This window comes from Tachypleus tridentatus, chromosome 12 (assembly GCF_004210375.1).
Source record: "Tachypleus tridentatus isolate NWPU-2018 chromosome 12, ASM421037v1, whole genome shotgun sequence".
Taxonomy (NCBI): Eukaryota; Metazoa; Arthropoda; class Merostomata; order Xiphosura; family Limulidae; genus Tachypleus; species Tachypleus tridentatus.
In genome coordinates, this window is record NC_134836.1 from 15,158,278 (window position 1) to 15,181,585 (window position 23,308).

Sequence of the window (23,308 nt, forward strand, 5' to 3'; positions counted from 1 at the left end):
AAAGACATACTTCCTATGATATGTATAATAAAAAAATTACATAAACTAAGTTTTATGAGCTGTAAATAAGTAACACTATATTAATATTATGTGGTATATGAGCTGCAACTTAACTTAAAAACAAATTTGAATCATATATTGATTATGTTTCTAAACAAGTTTTTATTAATTTAATTTGTTTACATACATGGCTTCATTGACTTGATTTTTATGTTTTTAGGCACACAAGAATCAGGAATTTCAGGTAGCAAATTCTGAAGATGGAAAAATTTCTACTTCCCAAAATTCTTCCTCTCTGACTATCTTTTCTATACTTAGACTTTCATATGTACATATTATGAAATCACAGAAGTGTCTTCTCCTAATATTCGGCTGATTTTAAACCTGATAATGGAAATGATGATTATTCTTCAAGTCTAATTTGTTCTATTTGTTCATGGTACAGCAAACATTTCTCATTGTTAAAAAAAAAAAGTCTTAATTCAACAGTATTTTCTCTAAAATTTTCATAATGTTATATAGCATTCTCCTACTTTAGTTTATAATATTCTGTTGCTTTAGTTACAATGTTGGACAAATAAAGAACTCTTTTACTTTCTTGTGCAAAAAGGCTGTTTCTTTCATTTTATAAAAAATTCCAAAATCAGAAGTGGTAAGATAGTATCTTATGTTTTCCATTCATTTGAAATTATCAGCCTGGTCTTTTGCTTCTCTCTCTGTTCCTTTATATTTTTCATTAGTCACTTGAATATTTGATAAAAACTTCAACTTCATTTCAGTCTTCCTGACATCAGATTTATGACAGTGCAATCAGTAATTAACTGCATCACCACAATTGGAGCAAGCCAAAAAATGATTTTCTCTTTGTCTTTTCCATATTTCTGGCATCACATATCAATAACTGTCAAAAATTTCTTACTGTTTTTCCATCGTGTCACATTTTTTTAATAGCAATAATATAACTTTTTCCATGTTACAACATAGAGGCCCAAGTTGGTAAGACAAACCAGCACCAAAAAAGCATTGAAGATACAATCCTCTTTTTTGATCAACTAATTTGCTTTTTCTCAATGAACCTTATGATATACTTATATGCATGTAAACCCTTACTGCACTGTTTGTTTCATCTATGATGAGGAAATAAGACTTTCTACAGCTGACATAATTTGTGGATATATTGGTGAATGAATAAGTCAGTATAAACTTTGTTGCTAATTCAATGTTTCCAAACTTTTACAAAAGTATGATTTACATTGCCTTTGAGAAACAAAAATATGATAGGGCTCATTTCTTAAATTATTTTGTAATTGTGAAACACTTATTTTGTTCAACATTGTACCTGATGGCACCATTAGCACATTGCTCCAGTTGAGGTATCTATCCTTCATTAAAAATTTGTCATACTCAGCTGATTCTACTACAAAGTGAAAAGTGTCTTTATACAGAGTCAAACTGAATGATTTGTACATTCAAGTTTCACTACATAGCATCCACAGAAAACTCCTTCTGCAGTCTTCTTGTATTTGCTGGAATCTCCATTGCCAATTATTATTTTTTAAACACAAGCTATGCATGGCTACCCTTTTCCTAAACCTTTTTACTGATTCCTTGGCAGGAGACAATCCATTGTGGTTTTTATAGTATATTTGACCTACTTCTCTTCCTCAGATGACTCAAAGAAAGATCACAAGTGGGTTGATGACAACCCATAGTTGAATGGGCTGATAAGTGGAGGCAGCAACATTATCCAGTGATAGTGATACACCCAACACAACCAGCTGCACTTGGATAGGAACACCAAAGGGAAGAATGGCAGACTGGCAATTCCAAAAGAGTATAGCTCATTGAGGAAGGAAGATAAAACCCCATGTAAGATGCTGTAGCCAGCATCAAAGTTTAATGGCATACTGCCAAAGAAAGTTGCAAACAGTGGAAGAATCAAACAAGACAAGCATTAATCATTCTCTCTACGACCTTACATATACAGTTAGTCAAAGTAACTGGAAGATAGTTAAAAGGAATTTTGGGATTCTTTCCAGGTTTAGAGAAAGGAAGCACAATAGCCTGGATCCAAACATCAGGAAATAAGTTCTACTGTCACATCTGGTAAAAAACAATCAGAAGAATAATGGGTGGGATCGACCATGGCCAATCTCTCTTAAAATTATAGGAAAATGATTGCTGTCCTGTGGGCCACAGTTAACCTTCTAAGAAAACCAAGATAAAACTGAAGGGGAGCATATAGAAAATTAATGGCAGTAAAAGACAGACTAGATTCATGATTTGTTTGTTTCTGAGTTTCACGCAAAGCTACTCGAGGGCTATCTGTGCTAGCCGTCCCTAATTTAGCAGTGTAAGACTTTTACCAATGAATAGTGGGATTGACTGTCACATTATAATGCCCCCCCCGGCTAAAAGGGTGAGCATGCTTGGTGTGACAGAGATTCGAACCCGCGACCCTCAGATTAGGAGTCGAACGCCTTAACCACCTTGCCGTGCCGGGCCCCGTTTTGTTGTTTATCCTTAACTTCGGTTCGTGTGGAATGAATTTGTTACAAGTGTCATACTTATAGTAGTCAGGTAACTTTTCAGTTGTAAAGGCTTTACTGGCAGTAGTTAATAGATGAAAAACAGTAGTTTTCGTCCTGTGATTCGAACCTGTGACGCTCATATTATGAGTCAAATGCCTTAACCCATCTGGCCATGCCGGGCCTACGAAGTGCATGAAAATAATTATAAAATCCAGTGTTAAAAAAGAGAAAGGTTGTGATCCAAGAGCATATACTCTATGTAGCAACCTCTTCCAGCATTATAAGCACCACTTTAGAGGATATTATATCCATTAATGTCTCCCAGGATTAAAAAAGAAGATGGCAACTGAATAATGACAGCATCAAGGTATGATTGATCATAAATCTCACCAAGAGACAGTTAGAGAGACAAAACAGTAATGATATGACTCAAGATAACATGGACAACCTCCAAGGGTGCATTGAGCTGTGAAGACAGGGTGAGTACATGCTGATAGACCAGCAGTGCCACCCCTCCATTCACTTGTCCATTACACAACCTGTCACTCAGGTACAAAGAAAACTGCTGAAAGGTGATTGTATCAGCAGGTTTCAGAAACCCTTGGTCAAGTGGGCAGGTCTCTGTCAGTAGATGGAGATTCCAGTGCAGTGACAGCAAATATGAATAAGTAATCATTCTACTTATCAGGGCAAAGAAGATGGACCTGAGCAGATGCTAAAAGTTGAGGCTGAAGGAAGTGGACCCAGACAGTCACTGAAAGGAATGGTGGCGACACAGGCAGGAGTAGATGTTGACTTGTCAATTCCCTTATCCATATAGGGCAAAAGATTCTTCACATGGTTTGAGAACGATCTGACGGAGGCACGGAAATATCTATCTGCACTCCTGTAGCAGTGATACGCAGTGCAGCAGCAGATGTCTGAGATGGAAATGGGGACAATAACATCTGAGTCTCAGGGTAAGAAATACTGTTAATTATTTTTAAAGGCTGTACCTCTTTCTCCTCCACCCACTTAGGGAAAGAATGAACAGCATTAGAATTCAGGAGGAGTTCACTGTGTTTTGGGGTAGATGTTGCCACCAAGATGTCCTCAGAATGTAGCTTCTTGATAGACTTGAGAGGGCCAGTAAGCCCCTCTGAGGAAAATATTTGCCTTAAAAATATGTCACACAAGGAATGAAGGATTAAAATTCAAGGTACAAGATCTGATGGTGGTGGTAGTCATTTACAGTTACGACAGAAAGTGTGTTTTTTTGCTCATAACTTAAAAAGTATCACGATTAGGCTAATAGAAGTATAGTATATTATAAATACTATACTAACACACATTTACATAAATTTTTATGTAAATTAAATGACAAATAAACTGTTTATAAATAAATAACCAAAAATAGGAGGAGCAGAAAGTGTTTGTACAGTTCAGAATGTGTAAAAAAACTGATATTCCCGAAAAATAACTTCTTTAGTTTGGCAAATAAACTACACTATACCATTCCAGAAATAGACACTGGGTTCATAATTATTGGAATTTAGCCAGCAAAAAATGTACTTCCAGCAATTTAGTGTCGTCTCTGTCATTATTTGCTTGGTCATCATGGCAAACAGGAAACAACTGTCCAGTGATTTAAAAAAACAAATTATTGTAAAATACAAGTCTCGTGTGCCTCTTTTCAGAATTGATACACAACTTAATTTGCCGAAATCTACTGTTCAAAGCATAATTGCCAAGTTTAAGCTTACAGGATCAACTGCTAACCTCCCTCGTTCCAGGCGCCCCACCAAAATTCTAGAGAGAACCAAGAGGAAGGTTCTCAGAGAAGTTAGTAGAAACCAACATTTAAAACGTAATGACATACAGAAACTGGTAAGGGAAACTGGGGCTGAAGTAAGCACCTCTACAGTTACAAACATGTTATGCTCTTCTGGGTTCAAAGCATGCCATCCTCATAGAACTCCATATTTAAAGTCTGTTCATTTAGAAGCATGATTGAAGTATGCAAGAAAGCATGTAGATAAACCCTTTACCTATTGGAACAGTATTCTTTGGTCAAATGAGACTAAACTCGAGCTTTTAGGTCACAATGATGTTCACAATATTTTCCGTAAGAAGGACAAACGAAATCTTCCAAAGAACATCATCCCTACAGTTAAACATGGAGGTGGTTCAATCATGCTATGGGGTTCCTTCAGCTCTTCTGGTGTAGGCAGCCTTCACCGCATCAATGGAATCATGAAAAAAGAAAAGTGCGCTGATATATTAGGCACTTATATCAAGAAGGATGCTTGAAACGTGCGGCTTGGGTGTCGTTGGATCTTTCAGCACGACAATGACCCTAAGCACACATCAAAATATGTGTAATCCTGGTTGCAGAGCAACCATATAAGCATTCTGGAGTGGCCATCGCAGTCACCCGATCTCAACCCAATTGAAAACGTTGGGCATGAGTTGAAGACCAGGGTTCATCAGCGTCATCCGAAAAACTTGAAAGAGTTGGAGGCCTTCTGTAAAGAAGAATGGAAGAAAATACCAGTTGAGTGCTGTCAAACGATCATAGAGGGCTATGAGGAGAGATTGTGCCAAGTAATTCACCTGAATAGCTACACAATTGACCATTAAAGTAGATGCACAAACACTTTCTGCCCCTCTTATGTTTTGTTATTTGTTGTTGAATTTACATAAACATTTATGTATATGTGTGTTAGTATAATATTTATAATATACTATACTTTCATTATCCTAATCATGATACTTTTTAAGTTATGAGGAAAAAACTACTCACATCGCAGGAGTACGAACACTGTCTGTCGTAACTGTACCTATCAGTTACTGTTTTACTTTTTTTTTACGGATTGGAGTATCCACAATAAATAGAGGAAATTTCAGTGCCTACTCACACCACTCACCATGGAGTCCTATGAAGGTATGCACTACAATGCCATACAAGGACACTGCAGCAACACCAAGGTTTTGTGAGAACATAGTTAGACCCCTCAACCATCAGAATCTGCTCCTCTTCTTCAATGGTTTCCACACACAAAAAACACATGGGTGGATGTTCCGATCCTAGAGGAGGTAAACTGAAAATACAGAACCTTCTCTGGGAGGTCCCCACATTGCAGAGTATATTAAGATTAAAAACATTTCTATGCATCAAAAAATTTTCAAATTTTATATGGGAAATTTTTATAACCTCCAGACAATTAACAAATGTTCCTTTTATAAGAAAAACTTTATATTTTACCTGTTATTTCTATTATCAAATCATAATCTCTGTACATATTTGGTAGATTTGACATATCTTGTAACCACTATAAAAAGTTAGAAAATAAATACAAATGCTTTTTTCTTTCTAGAATGAATATAAATTATTAATAAAAAACAAATATTTAATCTAAATAGCTTAAATGTCATAACATTATACATTTACACACACACACACACACACACACACTTATTACTCTGACATTTCAGCCATTGGTGGCTAACATTATAGAAGTTTGGATGACATGGCACATATGCATTCATGTTATCATATCAAAGAATATAAAACTGACCTTTCAGAAAGTCACCTGTCTTGGCTGTGTTTCAATGGAGTAGTATTTTGTAAAATGACATCACATTTATGTTATAATAAATTACATATGTATATGTATCATCATTATTTAAAATAAGTGTTTAAATTATTTTTCTCAAAGTATAGAACAGAAAATCAATAATGAATTAATGTAAATAATTATCTCTTCTAGCTATGACCTGTGAACTCAGTTACTGCTTGTTGTAGGTTGCTAAGCTTTAAGGAATTTCATGCATGGAGAATGTGAAATAATTTGTTTGAGGTTTCATTCATATATTTGAATAACCAAAAAAATCATAATTTACTGTATTGATACCATAGAATTCCATTACAATTTATCAAGTTTATTAATTAAGCTCTTTTTTGGGTTTAAAATGTATGAAATTTTAAACAGGATAAAGGCTCCAATTACCAGTATAAAAGTTTGTCTCAAAAGAAGAAACTGATGCCATTATGTCTGCAAATGGTTAAGAAAACAACTTGATAGACATTATAAACTTCTGACAGGTTATTTATGTCATATAGTACAGTGCAAAAGTGTTAGAACAAAAGAATATTTTTGTCTTTGTTTCCAATTTATGGGGCTAATTCTTCCAAGTTTTTATAGAATGTAAATCTCAACATTTATAGCAATGCTTTACTGATCCTTGTTGCCAAATAAATGAACCAGAGTGAGAATACTTATCATTCTCTAGAATTCTCATATATTTGTACCAAGGGCATGTCATAAGGGTTCTGCACGAATGAACATTTTGACCAAATTTAGGGTCTGAAATAGCTGTCACTGGACCTCATGCAGTGTCTTAGCTATACAGAAATAAGCTAGCAAGGAGTTAGTATGTGGTACCTGTAGATTCTAGAAGAAATCAATACAATAGCATTCCACAAATAAACTTTGATAAACAGTATTTAAAACTATATATTTTGTTGTCATGTTACAGTCTAAAAGGCAAAGAGGATAGTTTGTAGAGCACAGAGTTCGCATAAAAGCTTTACATGATCCTGATTGGACACATCAACAAATTACTGAAATGCTCCCCAAACATTGTCAAGTACACCCTAGATCACAATTCCGAGACAAGTAAATCTAAATTCAATAACACTGATACTATGTATCTTTCTTTATGCAGCCTTCGGGACAGAAGGAAGACTGTCACTATTTCAAGCATGAGATGAACGACCATCTACCAAATGATAGAAAAATGCCCAGATCTACAGCATCAAGAAGACTCAACAAGAATGGAATAATTGTTTGTGTTGCAGTTAAAAAACCTTTACTTCAATCTCCAAATACTGTCAAAAGACTGAAATTTGCTGAAAAGTACAAAAACTGGACTGTTGATGACTTGAAAATGGAGTTATGTATGGATAAGTTCAAGTCCAAAATACCGGTTTCAAAGCATAGGTTGTGTGTGTATCAGAAGAAAGGTGAAAAGTACCTCAATGTAAAGCACATACCATGAAAAAAATATGGAAAGTAGTGTGGTGATTTGGGGGTGTTTTTCTGCTGAAGCAATGGGAGACAATTGCAAAATTTATGGAATAATGGACCAGCAGATAATGATCTGTCATGGTATGCTCAGTGGTTTGTGTGTTACTGGTATAGGATTCTACTACCAAGAAGATAATGACCCCAAACACTCACACAACCTATGTAGAAGTTACTTAGCTAAGAATGAAGCTGGTAGAGTCATTCAAATGATGCAATAGCCCCCATAGAGCCCCAGTCTCAACCCAATTGAGCAGATCTGGGATTTGATAGATCAAAAACTTGAAAAATCAAAAAATTACTTCTGAAGAAATTGTATGGAAGTGTATCAGAGACATTTGGAGTAAAATCCCAAAAACGAATTTGATTAAATATGTCATAACATTGTCAAAAAGACTGTCTGCAGTTATTGGAGCAAAATAAGGACACACAAAATATTAACTATTTGCTGAACTCACTTTCACTGAAAATTAATAACATTTTGATGTATCTACCATTGTGCTTTAAAATAGCATTAACTCTAATTTTTGACTTTGTTTTAGCACTTTTACACAGTATTGTACATAGAAGTAAGTGTATATAAGGGACCATTTCCAATAGAAAGATGTGAGCAGGGTCACTGTGTTTGATTTAGTACATGAACAACATCTCAGCAAATAGCAAAGGCAGGAGGTTCTTATTCTATGTTCTAGCTTTTCAGTATCAGAAATTTGAGTTCCTATTTTGTAAAAAGCTGTAGACTTTGTATCTTGACATCCCAAACATCCAGTGCTGCATTCAACATATCACGACACACAAAAATTGATGTTCAGGTGTGTTTTTAATACATACTTTTAAATTAAGAAATTAGATAATGTAAAATATGGAAACTTGAATTACAATTTACAGTTTGGTCCCAAACTTAATAAATTCATGAAACAGTAGTTCAATAAAACAAATCAATAAAAATGATAACATGGCCCTTGACACATGATCTGTATGGAGAAAGATAGTTCAAAATGCAAACTATAACCCCAAATCATTTATTTACCAACTGTTCTGCTGACAATGTAAATCATGTAGAAAGTTGCCTATTCAAGCTGTCCCACATTGCCATTACTTGACCTTCACATTTTTACATGGACCAGGTGAAAATACAAATGCATGGAGTGTATTTCCTTGAAGTAATAACCCTGCTACAAGTGTTGATATAACAGATGGTAGCTATTCAATAATAAAAGAGTGGTTAAATACCAGTATTTTATGCAAGTTTCATAAAAGATATTCCTACTGTTCTTGTGAATACTTTTGTTTAAATAATTTGAGTAAAATTCCTACTTGTGTAGATGCTATAATGTTTCACTTATCCTTTTAGTTTTTGTATTTTATGTGCCATCTTAGAATATTAATTTGTGTTACAGTCTGTGAGATAATGATTTTTGTGTTGGAAAGGATATATATGAATATCACTAAAATCACTATTACTTTGTACAATGATATAAATCTAAAAAAATATTTTACACTGATACTGGTAAAAACTGGGATATTCATGTTTCATTATGTATATAAATCTTATGTTATCATAAATAACAAAATTTAAAAAAATCTTTCAAGAAAATGATCACTTGGTGTACTTTACAGAAACATTCATGTCTATGCTTTACACATCTATTCTAACAAACAAACAACAAATTTATGTGAAAAAACAACAGTTTTTTACATATCAAATAATATAAACATTGGGAAGGTAAAATTTTATCCAGGAATGGCTTTAGATCTATTTTAATTTCCTTGAAACAAATAACCAGTTATGGGAATAGTCTTTTATAATTATAATATGTTATGACTAGTTTGTATTTATTTGCACTTAGATTGAATCATTGCTGTAAAATAAGAAATATTCATTCACCAAATCATCATGTGAATAAATGCTTAACCTTAATTAGACAATGGTCACTTAGAAACTCCAGCAACCATTAATAATTATCTTGATTGATGCTTTACTACCCTCTTACATTCAGATTCAATAATATAGCAGACTTTAGGAAAACTTAAATCTTGTTTCTTTTATAAAAGAAACATAACTGAAATTATTACCTCCTCCTGGATCAGAACGTCTTGTTCCCATAAAAATAGCACGGATATTTGGTCTTTCCATAACCATGTGTTGTAGTTCTGTTCTCATCTGACCATCAAGGATCAACAAGTCTAAGTTGTACCTTTCAAACAAAACACATTTTTAGTTTCTAAAATGGGTATTAGAATCCTTCAGAAACCTGAAATAATCTTCTTACAAGCAGTAAAATTAGGATTATATCAAAGATCTTAATACAATGATATATACATATGCATAAAAAAAGTGTTAATTTTAAATTGTCATTAACCCTTTCATAAAAGGCAGGTGTTTCACATTTATTCATCTGAAAAAAAGACGTTTATGCAACAATACATATGGTATTCTGAGATATCTACAAAAACCTAGAAATAGTTTATTAAAGTTCATAAGTATCTTGCATACAATGAATGAGATTATACTAATTATGTTTTCATAACAAAAATGTTATTTATCTATAGTAGTTACTGGCACTCAAAGTTTGAATAGTTTGAGTATAAGGTGATTTTCATATTAAGTATAAAAATACTATTTTCATCTTATAGTTTTACTATTTCATTTGCATAATTTACAAAACCTCCTAAATGAATATCAAAAGTTTCTTAAAAATATATGTTTATATTTCATTTTACACATTTTCTCTATTATATTGCTAACTCTAGCTATAATCATCAAGGTACAATGCAAAAAAAGGGCCTAAAATTAGGAAACAGAAAAAAAGTAAATACTTCTTAATTTTTTGTAGAGATCTTCATTTGGTTATATTTGTAATTTCAGGTCTTTTTTAATGCTTTCTCTTTCTTTTTTGTGGTTTACCTTTTATTATTCATCTCAACACTAGTCAAAAGTGCTCTTGAGCATATTACAGTATCTCTGGCAGAGATGTGCAACCTTTTGGCAAAATTTTCATCCACTATATACTAAGTGAGTCTTGAGAACTGATCCAAAGTAAGATGCATGTTTAAAAATGTTTAAACATTTAAATTATGTATTTTAAAGTATAAATAATATAAAATTAAATAAAATATAAAAGACAAATTTAACTGTATCTCTAACTATAAAATAGTTGATTGTTGATTATGCAGCCAACAATATTAGAGCAGTTACATATACCCCATGTCAGTTTCAAAATAACCATTGTTGGATTATAGCATAAAATGAGCTCTTTCCAATGAAGGTGGATGTGGTATCAGTCAGGAGTTGACAAAATTTATTACTTGTTTCAACTGCATTCATCCAGAGAACATTGAAATACATGTGTCAACTAGTTTAGTAAATGTCTTATCACATACATTTACATGACTGAAATTATGTTACTGAAAATATAAAGTGTCGAAGTAGAGAATTTTCAGAGCTTGTGGGCCATGTGACGATATATCAGAAGTTTTAAGTAGTATTTTTAAAGGTTTCTTTTGAAATTCAAGAACTTCAAACTCAGATAATATGAAACTATAAATCATAACATAGATTATAATTTTAATATTATTCATGTACATTGATAGTAAAAGCATTTAATTAAATTTTGAATATAACACAGTGACTTATGCAGAAAAGTGTAATAAAGCTGTATCCATGTCAAAAGGGATAAATGTGTGCACCATCTCAAAAGATAAATATACTTTTACATTCAAAATTTCCACATAAAATTATGATGTCAATAAATACTTTAAAACATTTTGACACCTAAGTAAAATATATTAACAGAAATTCCACCATATGGAATGCTGTTTGTGCTAGTAATTAATAATCATAATACTCATACCTGATGGAAGACATCAAGAAAAGTGGACATTATCTAAACAGTTATGTGCTCTTTAGTCACATACAACTCACTGCATTAAAATGATTCAATGTCCAGATCTCAAAATTTTCATAAATTTTATTGATATAAGCTGTAGTGTTTCATGTATTAAAGCGTTGGCATTTACTGAAAATATAAGGTTTTATTTAAATAATTCTAGTTTCTTAGTACTACACATAAAAACTAAATTGATCAAAATACAATCAAATCTCCACATACAGTCTTAATGAAAGTTATGTTTTTGTTGGGAAGAGAGTACTTTTATTTAAAATTATGTTTTGCTACAAAGAAATGGTTCTTGCACATACCAGTTATTTTTATAATTGTCTCACTCTTGAATATCAAATTTGAATTTTTTTGTGGTGCCTTTAAATAGATGGCACACAAGTTTTGGTTGCATACACAAATACTGACATACATGCTACATCCCTTACAGTAAGATACGTAATATATTCTGAGTGTATGAAGGAGATTACCTTTTAACATACATCCTATTTTAATTCCTTCACACAGCTAATAAATTATTTCTTGCAGCACATACAAGTAACTGGTACTTTTGACAAATAAAATCCCACACTAAAAGAAAAGTGTAAGAAAAAGAATCTAAAGAAAATGGAATTAATTTATTATTAAAAACAGCATGAAAAAAGATAAGTTCATATAAAAATAATGCTTTTATGTTTTAATTATTTAAATGTATTTATATTATTTATTTATTAAAATGAAATATTAATAAAATAAAATAAAATTTATTAAAATTATTTATATTTAAGTATGTATTACTTTAATGTTTAAAATGCTTTTCAACTTAAATACATTTACACAGTAATTTAACTCCTATTGGAACAAATATTTTTAAACATTTAAAAGTCATCATCTAGTATTTTTTAAGCTATGCTTTTTGTGGTCAATAGTCTACATAATCACTCATATAATTACTATTTAGTAACTTTCTTTTAATATAATTAGATAATAGTTACTAACTAGTTTTATCCTACACTCCTGCTGCTCATATTCTGCCATTTTCATAGAAGTCTTGGAAAAAAATTAATTTTGTGTTAACTGAAGCCAGGGTTGAAACTTTGGCTTTCCTGAGAAGTGTGATAAATTATTAAACTTTTTCCTTAATTTCTGTAATGCACATTACAGTTTAAGACTTTACAGTTTTTTTTCAGGAGCATTTCACTAGCATGTAAACCATAACTGAAAGTACAAAGTTTTAAATGGTTTAGATAATTTGAATATAATTTATTATTTAAATCAACTGAAACTTTATAAAGTGAAACACCAAGTGTCCATTTTAAGGAAAAAAAACAAATTTGGTGTGATAGGTCATTCAATACTAGTGTTAAAATTATCCAACTTATTATTTTTGTGTTTTGAAAAAGGGTATCCAGGTTTTGCTGACTTCTATGATAATATAACTGCATGTGTTATCAGCTAAATGGATGTAAAAGGCTTTTTTTATCTAATTTTTTTATGTATGGTACATATATTCTTTTAGTATTATTCCAATTTGTCATATAGACTACTTCTTTGGCTATTGTAAATAAACAGATATTACCAAGTATTGTATCTCTATTATCTTCCTAGTTTCTAACCTCTGTTGGTCTTGTTTTCTCTTTCCAACTTGCTGTAATTCACATTCATTAGCTCTGCTCATTCAAGCCAAAAACCACACTCACAACTGAGAAGCCAACATTAATGAGGCAAACCTAAATCACCTTTAATTTGCTACAAAAGTGAATACAAATTCACTATTACTTTTTAAAGTAATCTTGACAACTGTTGGAAATGCAAGACTTTTAAGTATAACTAATTTATAATTTATTTATTTTGCAAGTTTATATTTAATGACACTTTAGTTTTTCATAACAAGGGAGTTAAAGGCAGTAGTTATGACAAGCTTGGTTACTTAACTCTGTAAGAGTCATACATTGTGTTTGTGATTCACTGTCATTGAGATTGAGATTTAATTAACACTGTTGATGCTACTTTACTCAAACCTTTATTAGTTTTCAAAACTTTGGTAAATAGGGTAGTTGTATAAGTGGCTTGTGAGTACAAGTTAGTAATAAGAATAGAAAACTACAGAAGCAAAGTTCAGTTGGAAAATGTAAAGTTAGCCAGTGTGTGAGTGAATAGTTATAACAAGTGATATTGTAAAGTGAATTTCAGAGTTTAATACAGATAAACAGAATGATTTGTTTTATCAAAAATAGTTCTAAAGTAATGGAGCCTACCTGTATAATCTTTGGTGCAAAGAAGACAATTATTTGAAGTTAAGGATATAATTACAGTAACCTACAAGGTAAGGTAAGTGAATTATTCACCAATACTATTGTGATAAGAGTGGAGAGGAATATTTCATCTTGCCATTTAGAATCTAAAGTAACTGAATTATCCTGAGTGAACATCTTAAAAAAAAAAAGAGAGAGAACTGTTTAGTGTTTAACCTTTAAATAGCAAGACTGTTGTAGATGGTATCATCAATTGATAATGGCTGACACTTAAAAGTTAAGATATAACTGTGACATTCAAGGTATAAAGAATTTTTGTAACTAAGTTTAACTTATTTTGAATATATTATTTTAAAACCTGTGGAATGTATGCTGTCCATTTGTTGCCAAATTTATTGCCAACAAGTCACAGATATCTACTCTACAAGAATCCTTAGCCCACTTACTACACAAAACCCTGACAACAGCAAAGAAGCCACCACTGAACATCACACCAAAGCACTTGGAACAATCAATGAGACACTTTACTGAATTAAAAGTTTACACTGTCATGATTTTCTTAACATAGAATTTAAGGAATCTCACTAAACTTAATCCAAGTGCTCTTCCATTAACAAATATAATGCCTGGCACCAATAATACTTTTTTATGATGTTCACTGAAATGCCACAATTAACTTTTATTTGAAGTTATTTATTATCTTCAATGGGATTAAAAATTCACCCACACGAATGTATAATACTAAGACCACCTAATGAACTGTCAACACATTTTAATATTTTTAGAGCTTAATTTCCTGTTGGCCTTTACTTTTTTATGTTTATACTGCATTGTTAGTGTAGAATAGGCATCAAAAACATACCTAAGGTTACCCCATCTTTTATGCAGGCCTTTTTGTTGAGACACCAAAGGGGTAATTTTATCCAATGAGAAATAGCCTTATTTAAGTTTGAATTCCATAAAAATGGAACTCCAGGCTCCAAGAAAACAAAAGTGAAAAGAAATCAAATCAATACTGTCTTATTTTCCTGCCAGTTCCAGAAAATAACAGTAATAACAACTATCCAGGCATGTAAAAAAAGAAGTTTTATAGTGAACACACAAGAGCTGTTAAAGCTTGGTGGCTGAAGGAGCAGAATAAAATAATACACAGCCCAACAAATTGCCAAACTGGATATGGAGAATAGCCAACTTGACTGACCAATGACCCAAAATATACTCTTGGTAGTCAAGAAGCTCACCGCCAATCCACCAAATAAGCATTTGTGAACAGATGAGACTAGGGATGATGCAGAGGAATATAAACCCCCACTGTGATTAAATCCGTGTTGAACCATGAAGCAAGGACAGTCCTGGTCCCAGATGGAAGGGTAATGTCAAGATCCAAGGGATCATTGGAGAATTTCTACTTGCTGAGAAGCATCCATTGAAGGGAATACATGTTTCCCTGATCAAAGGAATTCCACATCACCAAAAGAGATAAAACATCTAATGCAAAGAGAAAGAAGGTGGAGCTTTACTAACTGGGGCCATATTCTGGAACTAAAGTAGAGAATACTTGGTCTGACAAAGATGGGAACCCCCAAATGAATAAAACATTGCATTGGAATAGAAAAGAACTTCTCCAATTTGATAAGAAGCTCCACCCGAGCAACTACTCAAAAACATAAGTGGGTATAAGTGACTAACTAGACGTGGGAAGTCATTCTTGTAATGGAGAGTTTGAAGACTCAGTGAGTGGCGATAATGAGCAAAAGACTGTATTACTTGATTAAATACATATGGAGCTGAAGAATGATTAAATTACAGTGTCCAGAACTGGAAGACAGAACCCTTCTGGACAAAACAAAGAAAACAGCATGTCAGTAGGACAATTAGAATATGAAGATAGGCAGCCATTACATCAAATTTAGTCATCCAAAACCTCACAGAAAAAAACAAAACGAAAACCATCAAAGAGAAATGTTGAGCTCCATAATGAAGCAAGGTACCTCCAGATATGTATACAGCTGGAACAGATTTATGATGGGTCTCCAATCTCCTCTGCTTTTGCAGACAACAAAATATGGATGTAAAATCCCAGTTTAGTGGACACAAAAAATACAAAACTAATAAAAAACATAGAAAATAAAAGACCCTTAGATATAAAACATACAATTTCATCCAAAGAACTTATAACACAAAGGACACAAAAGAAAAACATGAAAATAAAAAAGGTACCCAGTTAATAATAAAAGTTTTTACTGAAATCTAGTCATAAAGAAAAAAGAACATACAAACTAAATAACATAAACAGTGAAAAGAAGTACAAATAACACAAAATTAGCTTAATGTAAATCACCCAAACAGTAATGATATATATATGCCAAAAATAAAACAAAATCAGAGTAACTTGTATAGTAAGATAATTATAAAAATATAACTTACTAAATACTGAGCAGGGAAGCCATGAAAGAACTAAATTTTCTAGTGCAAAAAACAAGGCCATCCACACAAGTACACATAAATTCATTAAACATGGGTATACCTACTGGGAGTGAGGAATATATACTGAAAAAACTTACCACAGACCTCCTGGGAAGAAGAAGAACATCTAACCCAACAGATTACATGGAGGTGTAGTAACAGATGGACAGTGCCAAATAAAAATATTTCGACAAAGTAGTTTTATCCTTCCTCACCAAAACTTGTAACAAGAAAAGAAGAAATTGTTGGGTAAATGTAGAACACAAACTCCTTGCAGACAAAAGCCTTGCTACCCTAGCAGATGTTATCTACCATGGGACTTGTCTTTGTAAAAACCATTGTCTACTAACAAGGAATTTATTTCATCATTAATCATGTTAAATCTGGAATTAATATGAAACAAACTGCAATTTAGAAAGCAGAAACATTTCCAAAACAAACAGAAGTTTAGAAACCAATCACAAGTAAAAACTTATAAAGTTGAAACTGTTATAAATTTGCGATTAATCAAAATTTTGTAGTCACATGGGAAATGAGTTAAAACACTTGTACATTAGAATGCCAATCGAGAAAGTGAGGATTGTGCTAGAATAGTAGAGGAACCTAGATACCTTAGTATGACTGGTGGATGGATAGTCAGATGATCAGAACCTGTTCTGAAATTATGGAAAAATGAAGAGATATAAAATAATGGTGTGCTGTTAGTGAAAATGTTGTTAGCAATATTTAGAAAGCAAACCAGGGTCAAGATAGTTTTAGGGTAGTAGCATTTCAGAGCTAACTAGTAATTAGGATCTGGTTCTCACAAAAGATGCTACTAATTAATAATTACATTTAGATTAACGTACAAGTTAATAACCATTGCAAAGAGTTAGATGAAATTGCCACAACTTGCTTTAAGTACTTTTGGTTACTGTGTTAATTCTATCAATAGGCCATAAAGAAATTAAAAACAAATTTAAAAAATCACTATTTATAGTAGTTGAGGGAAAATTTCAATTGAATATACTAATATTCTGCATTTGTAAAAAAGACCATGAAATAAAAAAACAAACTGTAAAATAATAAATAGTATATGTTAGACATACAAGGCTGTTTCATTATATTGTTATTTATTTTATTTTGTAACTTAAAATTTAATGATTGTTTAGTTTCTTTTTAAGATAGAAGTGTTGAATATGGATTGTTTTAAAAGTGCTAGTTATGATAAGTTTGGCTGGACAAAAATGTACGATTCGCATTTTATGTTTGCAATTACATTCTTGTCTAGGATTTATTAATAATGCTGACATCACATAACTCAAATTTTTGGTATTTTTCCACAGGTCTCAGTGAATATATATTACATACACACACACTGTAAACTTTAAAATGACCTAAGAAGATTGAAACATTGTTTTTAATATGCACACCAGCCATTTTTAGAATACATTTTTACTTCAAGTGGATTTCTTTGTCATCATGGGATACCCATGCTTCCATAATTTATATAAACTGAAGTGCATATAATAAAATTTTATATAAAGTACATGGAATTAATTACATTAGTATCAAAACTGGTTGCACATTTTCTCATAATACATCAAATAAATATTAATTAAATGCTTTCACAAATTTTGCTACTGTTGTTTTAATTTAAAGATATTTGTACAGAACATATAATTATTTAAAAAAATCACATAAAAATAAAATGATAATCCATAAATATACGTATAGAAACACACATATACACAATGTTTAGTTACACATATTTAGCCAGCAGAACTGTTTCTTGTTTTTGATAGTTACTTTATAGTTTGTTTATAACCAACATCCTTCACTATCAAAACATTTTCAAGTTATTAACTTCTTTAAAACCTTCACCACTGCCTATAAAATATTTCTTGTAAAGATATTCTAGCAGTAATTTAACATATTATTCAAAACCAGTATTAAACACACATTTTGACAATACAAATTATTATGACATGTCTACATAAGACCCTTTTGTTTGCAAAAGTTTGATGACCTCAAGTTGAAGATATCTAAAATGTCAACCCTTGTAAAGAAAAATCTAGGTTAAAAAATCTTCAGACCTCTTTACAGATTCCTGAATAAACAATTCCACCTGAGGGAATGGTATTCGATCCCTAATGTAAACAGCAAGAAGCCTTTCTCCAGATTTAGGGTAGTGCCTAAAATACAAATATACATTCACATATTTATCAATGATTGAAAAGTAAGTAACTGTAAACACTAACTGTAGCAATATCAGCAACATAGAGTAAAATGAAAAGTTTAAACATATGAACTAAATCTGAATCACCACCTTTTTTTTCTTTCTAGGCAATTATACAATATTTAATCTTAAAGCTAAAAATAACAAACTTTTCAAATCTGGTTTCATTTGGTTTTATTGCTTTACAGCTGTACTTGCAGCTTTGTGCTTAATTCTAAACAAACAATGCTCCTTAGAAATTTCATGCCAGAAGCATATAGAAGTAGCATTGGCTTGAAATCCATAATTGTTTTATCACATAAAATAATCAACTAACCCAAATTAGCATTTCTTGTTATTCAATGTTTTCCATCATTCCAATTTTCCAAGTAATCAAATTACCACCACTTATTTTTAATTAATTCAAAGTTATTCATGTTAATAAACTATCACAAATCATGAAAGTTTCAGCTAATCAAAGTTAATATTTCTGATTATACTACATTTGATTATTTCAACTATTTTACATATTCAATTTACATATTTTAAATTAAGCATTTCTACTATTTCTAATAAAAACAATTATTTAATGTAATCATAAGCACTCACACTCTGAACAGTTCACTTGCAAGGTGGTTTTTAGGTGAAGTATAAAAACAGTATTTTGTATCTTAAAGTTTCATGTTTTATTATAATGTCTAAAACCTCATAAATGAATATCAAAAGCTTAAGGCAAATATTTATATCTTATGTTCCATTTTCTCTGCTATATCACTAACTCTATCTATTATCAACAATATGCAGTGCAATGAAATGTTTAAAATTAACAAGTGGAATTATGTAATTACCTTTCAGCTCTTCACAGAAATCCACTAGAATAGTCTTTTTTTATATGTGTAATTTCACGTCTTTATCTTTGTACTTACAGTATTTTAATTTTTTTCTTTCTAATTCTTCAACCATTACAATTTGTGCCCATATATAAACTGATACCTGTGGGGCTATATGAAGGTATTTCAGCAGACACCCTATTGCTGAAATAATATGGTGTTTATACATGCCATATCTTTTATAACCATTCACAGTTGAGGAAACAAGTTAAACTTATATAAAAAAATAATTAAATCATTCAAACATGCTTTTTAAGACACACATAATACATAATTAATCAAAATGTAAAACTGAAACCTAAATTCAGTTAAACCCTATCTGGCTGGTCATCATTTACCACATATTTCACGAGGTTTTAGTGACTTACATTGAAGATTTTATTAAACTACTTTTTTTAAATATTATACCATTAGTATAGCATAAAACTGTAACTAATAATCTATATTGTAATAGTATATGTTTTAACTTCTTAATTTTATAATGCAATATTTTAAAAAATCCTGAATTTCTCCTAATGTGAGAAAGGTGACAAATTTTCTGTAGGTATTCTACCTTCTATACCTCATTCATCATCACTTCAATAGATATGAAATTTAACATGAATTATTCTCTGTTTACAGAGCCATCAAATAGAAAATCAGTCCCCTCTCATCACACCTACCTGTTACATCCTCTCATTTAGAATTTGTTAATATTTCTCTCATGTTTATTTCTATTATTTATGAAGAATAGAAGGCCAAGAGTTTTATCTGTCAAAAGACATATTATATTACACTGTATTCTGAACAGAGAATTGTCAATTTCTTTTTTGTTTGTTTGTTTTCTTCAATTTCGCACAGAGTTACATGAGGGCTATCTGCTCTGGATGTCCCTAATTTAGCAGTGTAAAACTAGAGGGAAAGTAGCTAGTCATCACCACCCACTGCCAACTCTTGGGCTATTCTTTTACCAATGAATAGTGAGATTGATCGTCACACTATAAAGCCCCCATGGCTGAAAGAGAGAACATGTTTGATGTGATGGGGATTCAAACCAATGACCCTCAGATTACAAGTCAAGTGCCTCAACCACCTGGCCATGCAGGGATTTCTCTTTTATTAAAAGCTTAGTTTCCACAAGAAAGATAATGACAAACTAGGATAAATTTGTAATGACACTTGTTACATAGTTAGGAAGCCAGGAAAATTGTGATAGTTAGAGAAAACTGTCTGCTTTATCGCATTACTACCATTAGTATAAGAATATAGGATTAAAGCCAACAGCAAAAATAAATAAAAATGGCTAAGAACTTTATTTCTTGTTCTCAGTGTTTACTCTTCAGTTAATTTAGATAGTGTAATGTAAGTTGCATGTTCCCTCAGTGCTTTACAAGAATGATGGTGTGAATAATTATTAGATACAGTTCAAAGGGCAATAAAACAATAAAATTTAATTATAAATAGATATATACTGTTAGAAGTTTAATGCTACTCAAGATAAACAAATATAGTTTCCTGTCACAATTTAAAGTCACTGTACAAAGAAAAAGATGATAATTTAAATCTATTACAAATAATCACTAAGTTTACTGGATTGAATACAACAATGTAAAGAGCCATATCATAAACATTTTCTTTTGTTTATTTAAAACATTTTAAACAATTCTTGTTGCAATCACTACACTGTAAAGAAGTCAATAAATTCTACTACAGTGTTTCTTGGAATGAGGAATCAAGTAGAATCTGTAGAAAATGTTTGACTTGTTGACTTACTGGTTTGGCTTGGACTTTCTATAAAGTCATAACATAAACATTTTATAACACTTCAGATAAATGTCACTGAAACCTTTATACTATCAACAAGTTAATAAATCCTAACCACTGTATTTTTAAAGCAGGGAAAGTTCTGGGAATTGTGCCACACAAGTTTATTTTATACTGATGGTGTCAAACTAAGTAAGAGTTGATAATCCATTGTTTTACATTGAGCAGGTTTCCACTTCAACTGCAAACAGGTATAGAAAAATTAGAAAAAACTCAAAGGAATTTTACTTTGAAACTTGTTGACCCATACAGAGAAATAAGATACAGTACTATTAATTTTGTTTCGTCTTGTTTCTAAATCAGCTTCTAACAATAAAATTACTACAGAAAACAAGTGTAAGTACAAGCTCAGAGATTAATTTCTTTGAAACTTTGTGATAATTACAAACAATATGATACATTTTATTTTGCACTTTGCAACCTTTATTTTGTTATATTTTGATAATTTGTTTTACAACCTGGAGAGTCAAATATGTTACAGTAGAGTGAATGACAAATAAAGTGTAAAGCATTACTGAAAAGTGTTTGATATTTAATTACAAGATTTTTAAGTTTTCATTTGTTTTCTTTATTTATTATTATAAGAGTAGTTAAACTTTAAAAAAGAAAAGGAATATGTTTGGCAAGATAAGGAAAGAAAATAATAAAAAAATTCATGGGCATACTAGCAAGTAGGGTAATGGGAGCTGCATGTGCTCTATGTAATTTTTAACTTTTGTCTATTTAAGGGTATTTCTAGTCATACAATTTAAAAGTCAATAACAAAAATACATGTATACTATTGCAAAAATGAAGCCATTCTGAATAAACATTTATTGTTTTTCATTATCATTTGCAGTCATTTTAGAATAAAAGAAAGGTTAATTAAGATTTATTTCCTTATTTTATATTGTGGTTACAAGGTCAGTAAAATAGAATAACACCATACAGAATGAGTGTAGAGAAAACAGCAGATAAAATATAGAGTTTTACTGAGAAAAAACATATGAAATGCATTTAAGATCTTAGGATTTGAGATTTTTTTAGATGAAGAAAAGTATCTTTAATTTTAACATAAAAATTATTTTGCATTGGACTAGTTAAAAAAAGACTATATTCATAGACAAATCATATTTTTTTAGTTTGTTAAAAAATACTTCACTAAATAATTTGATTTTTTGTATGTAAAAGACTTGTAATGTATATTTAAAATCTGCCAATAGCACATATTAAATTAGTATCAAAACTATAACAACTTTAAATGAGTACAAAAGTGGTATGTGGTCAGTCAAATTGATTGAGCTTGTGTGCAAAGAATTAAACTACTTTGTTATCAATGTATATGAATGAAGATGGCATAAACATAATTAATAATTCAAATTTCAATATAATTTCTAATTTTAAAAAGAAATATTTAAATACATTTTCAATCTCTGTGTATATGTATCATGACATTTGTTAGCTCTGACTTGCCTATCTTCTTATTTTTTCATTACCTTCTATTGAGATCATGAGTCTGATGCAAGTTACACATCATTACATAGATCTTACTAAATCATAATCTAAATTTTTACAACCTTGAATCTTCTTTGTCTACAGATATAAACTAGAAAATCATAACCATATGCCACATCCTCCCTTTCACAAATTGCCTAAAATTCTCTCTGACATTTGGTATTTCAACAACAACAAAGACAAACTCTTGATTTATTGAAAGATGTATAATGCTACCTTGTTCTCAGTAGAGATTAATCATTTCATGCACAGATTTAAAGATGCTATCACCAAATTCAAAGAAGTAGCTAATTATTTTAAAGCACTAATGTCTTGGTTGGAAAGAAAATTAAATTATAATAGGTATAGCTATATTATTTTATTTCATAAGTGCATACTGGAAATAAATAGTTATTTAATTCACTAGTACCACCACTACTAAAAACTAGAATTAAGTTTCATCAATGGGCTGACAGCAAAAAACAAAAGTCTATATTTAAGCACCAAATTTCTCATTTTCCATAATTTTTTATCTATTGTTAAAAAGTTATTAAATTAAAAATTGGAAACTTATTGGGTTAGTTAAGGTTAGATTAGTAAGATTTTACACTTATGAGTAGCTTATGCAGTATGTCATTCAATATAGGTAATTTCAGTTACACATTTGTAGAGTGATGTATGGCTTTTATCACAGGATTATTAGTTGGATATGATTCAAAGTGTAATAAAATTATACAATTAAATAAAAA

At 31.0% G+C, this 23,308-nt stretch overlaps 1 protein-coding gene across 12 annotated transcripts in view; it reads right to left on the reverse strand.

Annotated features, from left to right (window-relative positions):
• Positions 1-23,308, reverse strand: part of LOC143234940 (FAD synthase-like) — a 98,193-nt gene that overhangs the window by 19,709 nt on the left and 55,176 nt on the right. For 10 of the 12 annotated variants that reach the window (XR_013018868.1, XR_013018867.1, XR_013018866.1 and 7 more), the window contains exons 10-11: positions 18,272-18,370; positions 9,674-9,795 (exon numbers count right to left, since the gene is read on the reverse strand). Coding sequence is in view for 3 of the 12 variants with exons in the window: in XM_076472634.1 (XP_076328749.1) it covers positions 9,674-9,795; positions 18,272-18,370 (221 nt within the window). In the remaining 9 variants the exon portion in view is untranslated. Of the gene's footprint in view, positions 1-5,437; positions 5,598-9,673; positions 9,796-18,271; positions 18,371-23,308 lie in introns of all 12 variants that reach the window. The other 2 variants (XR_013018869.1, XM_076472636.1) reach the window with 2 other exon arrangements.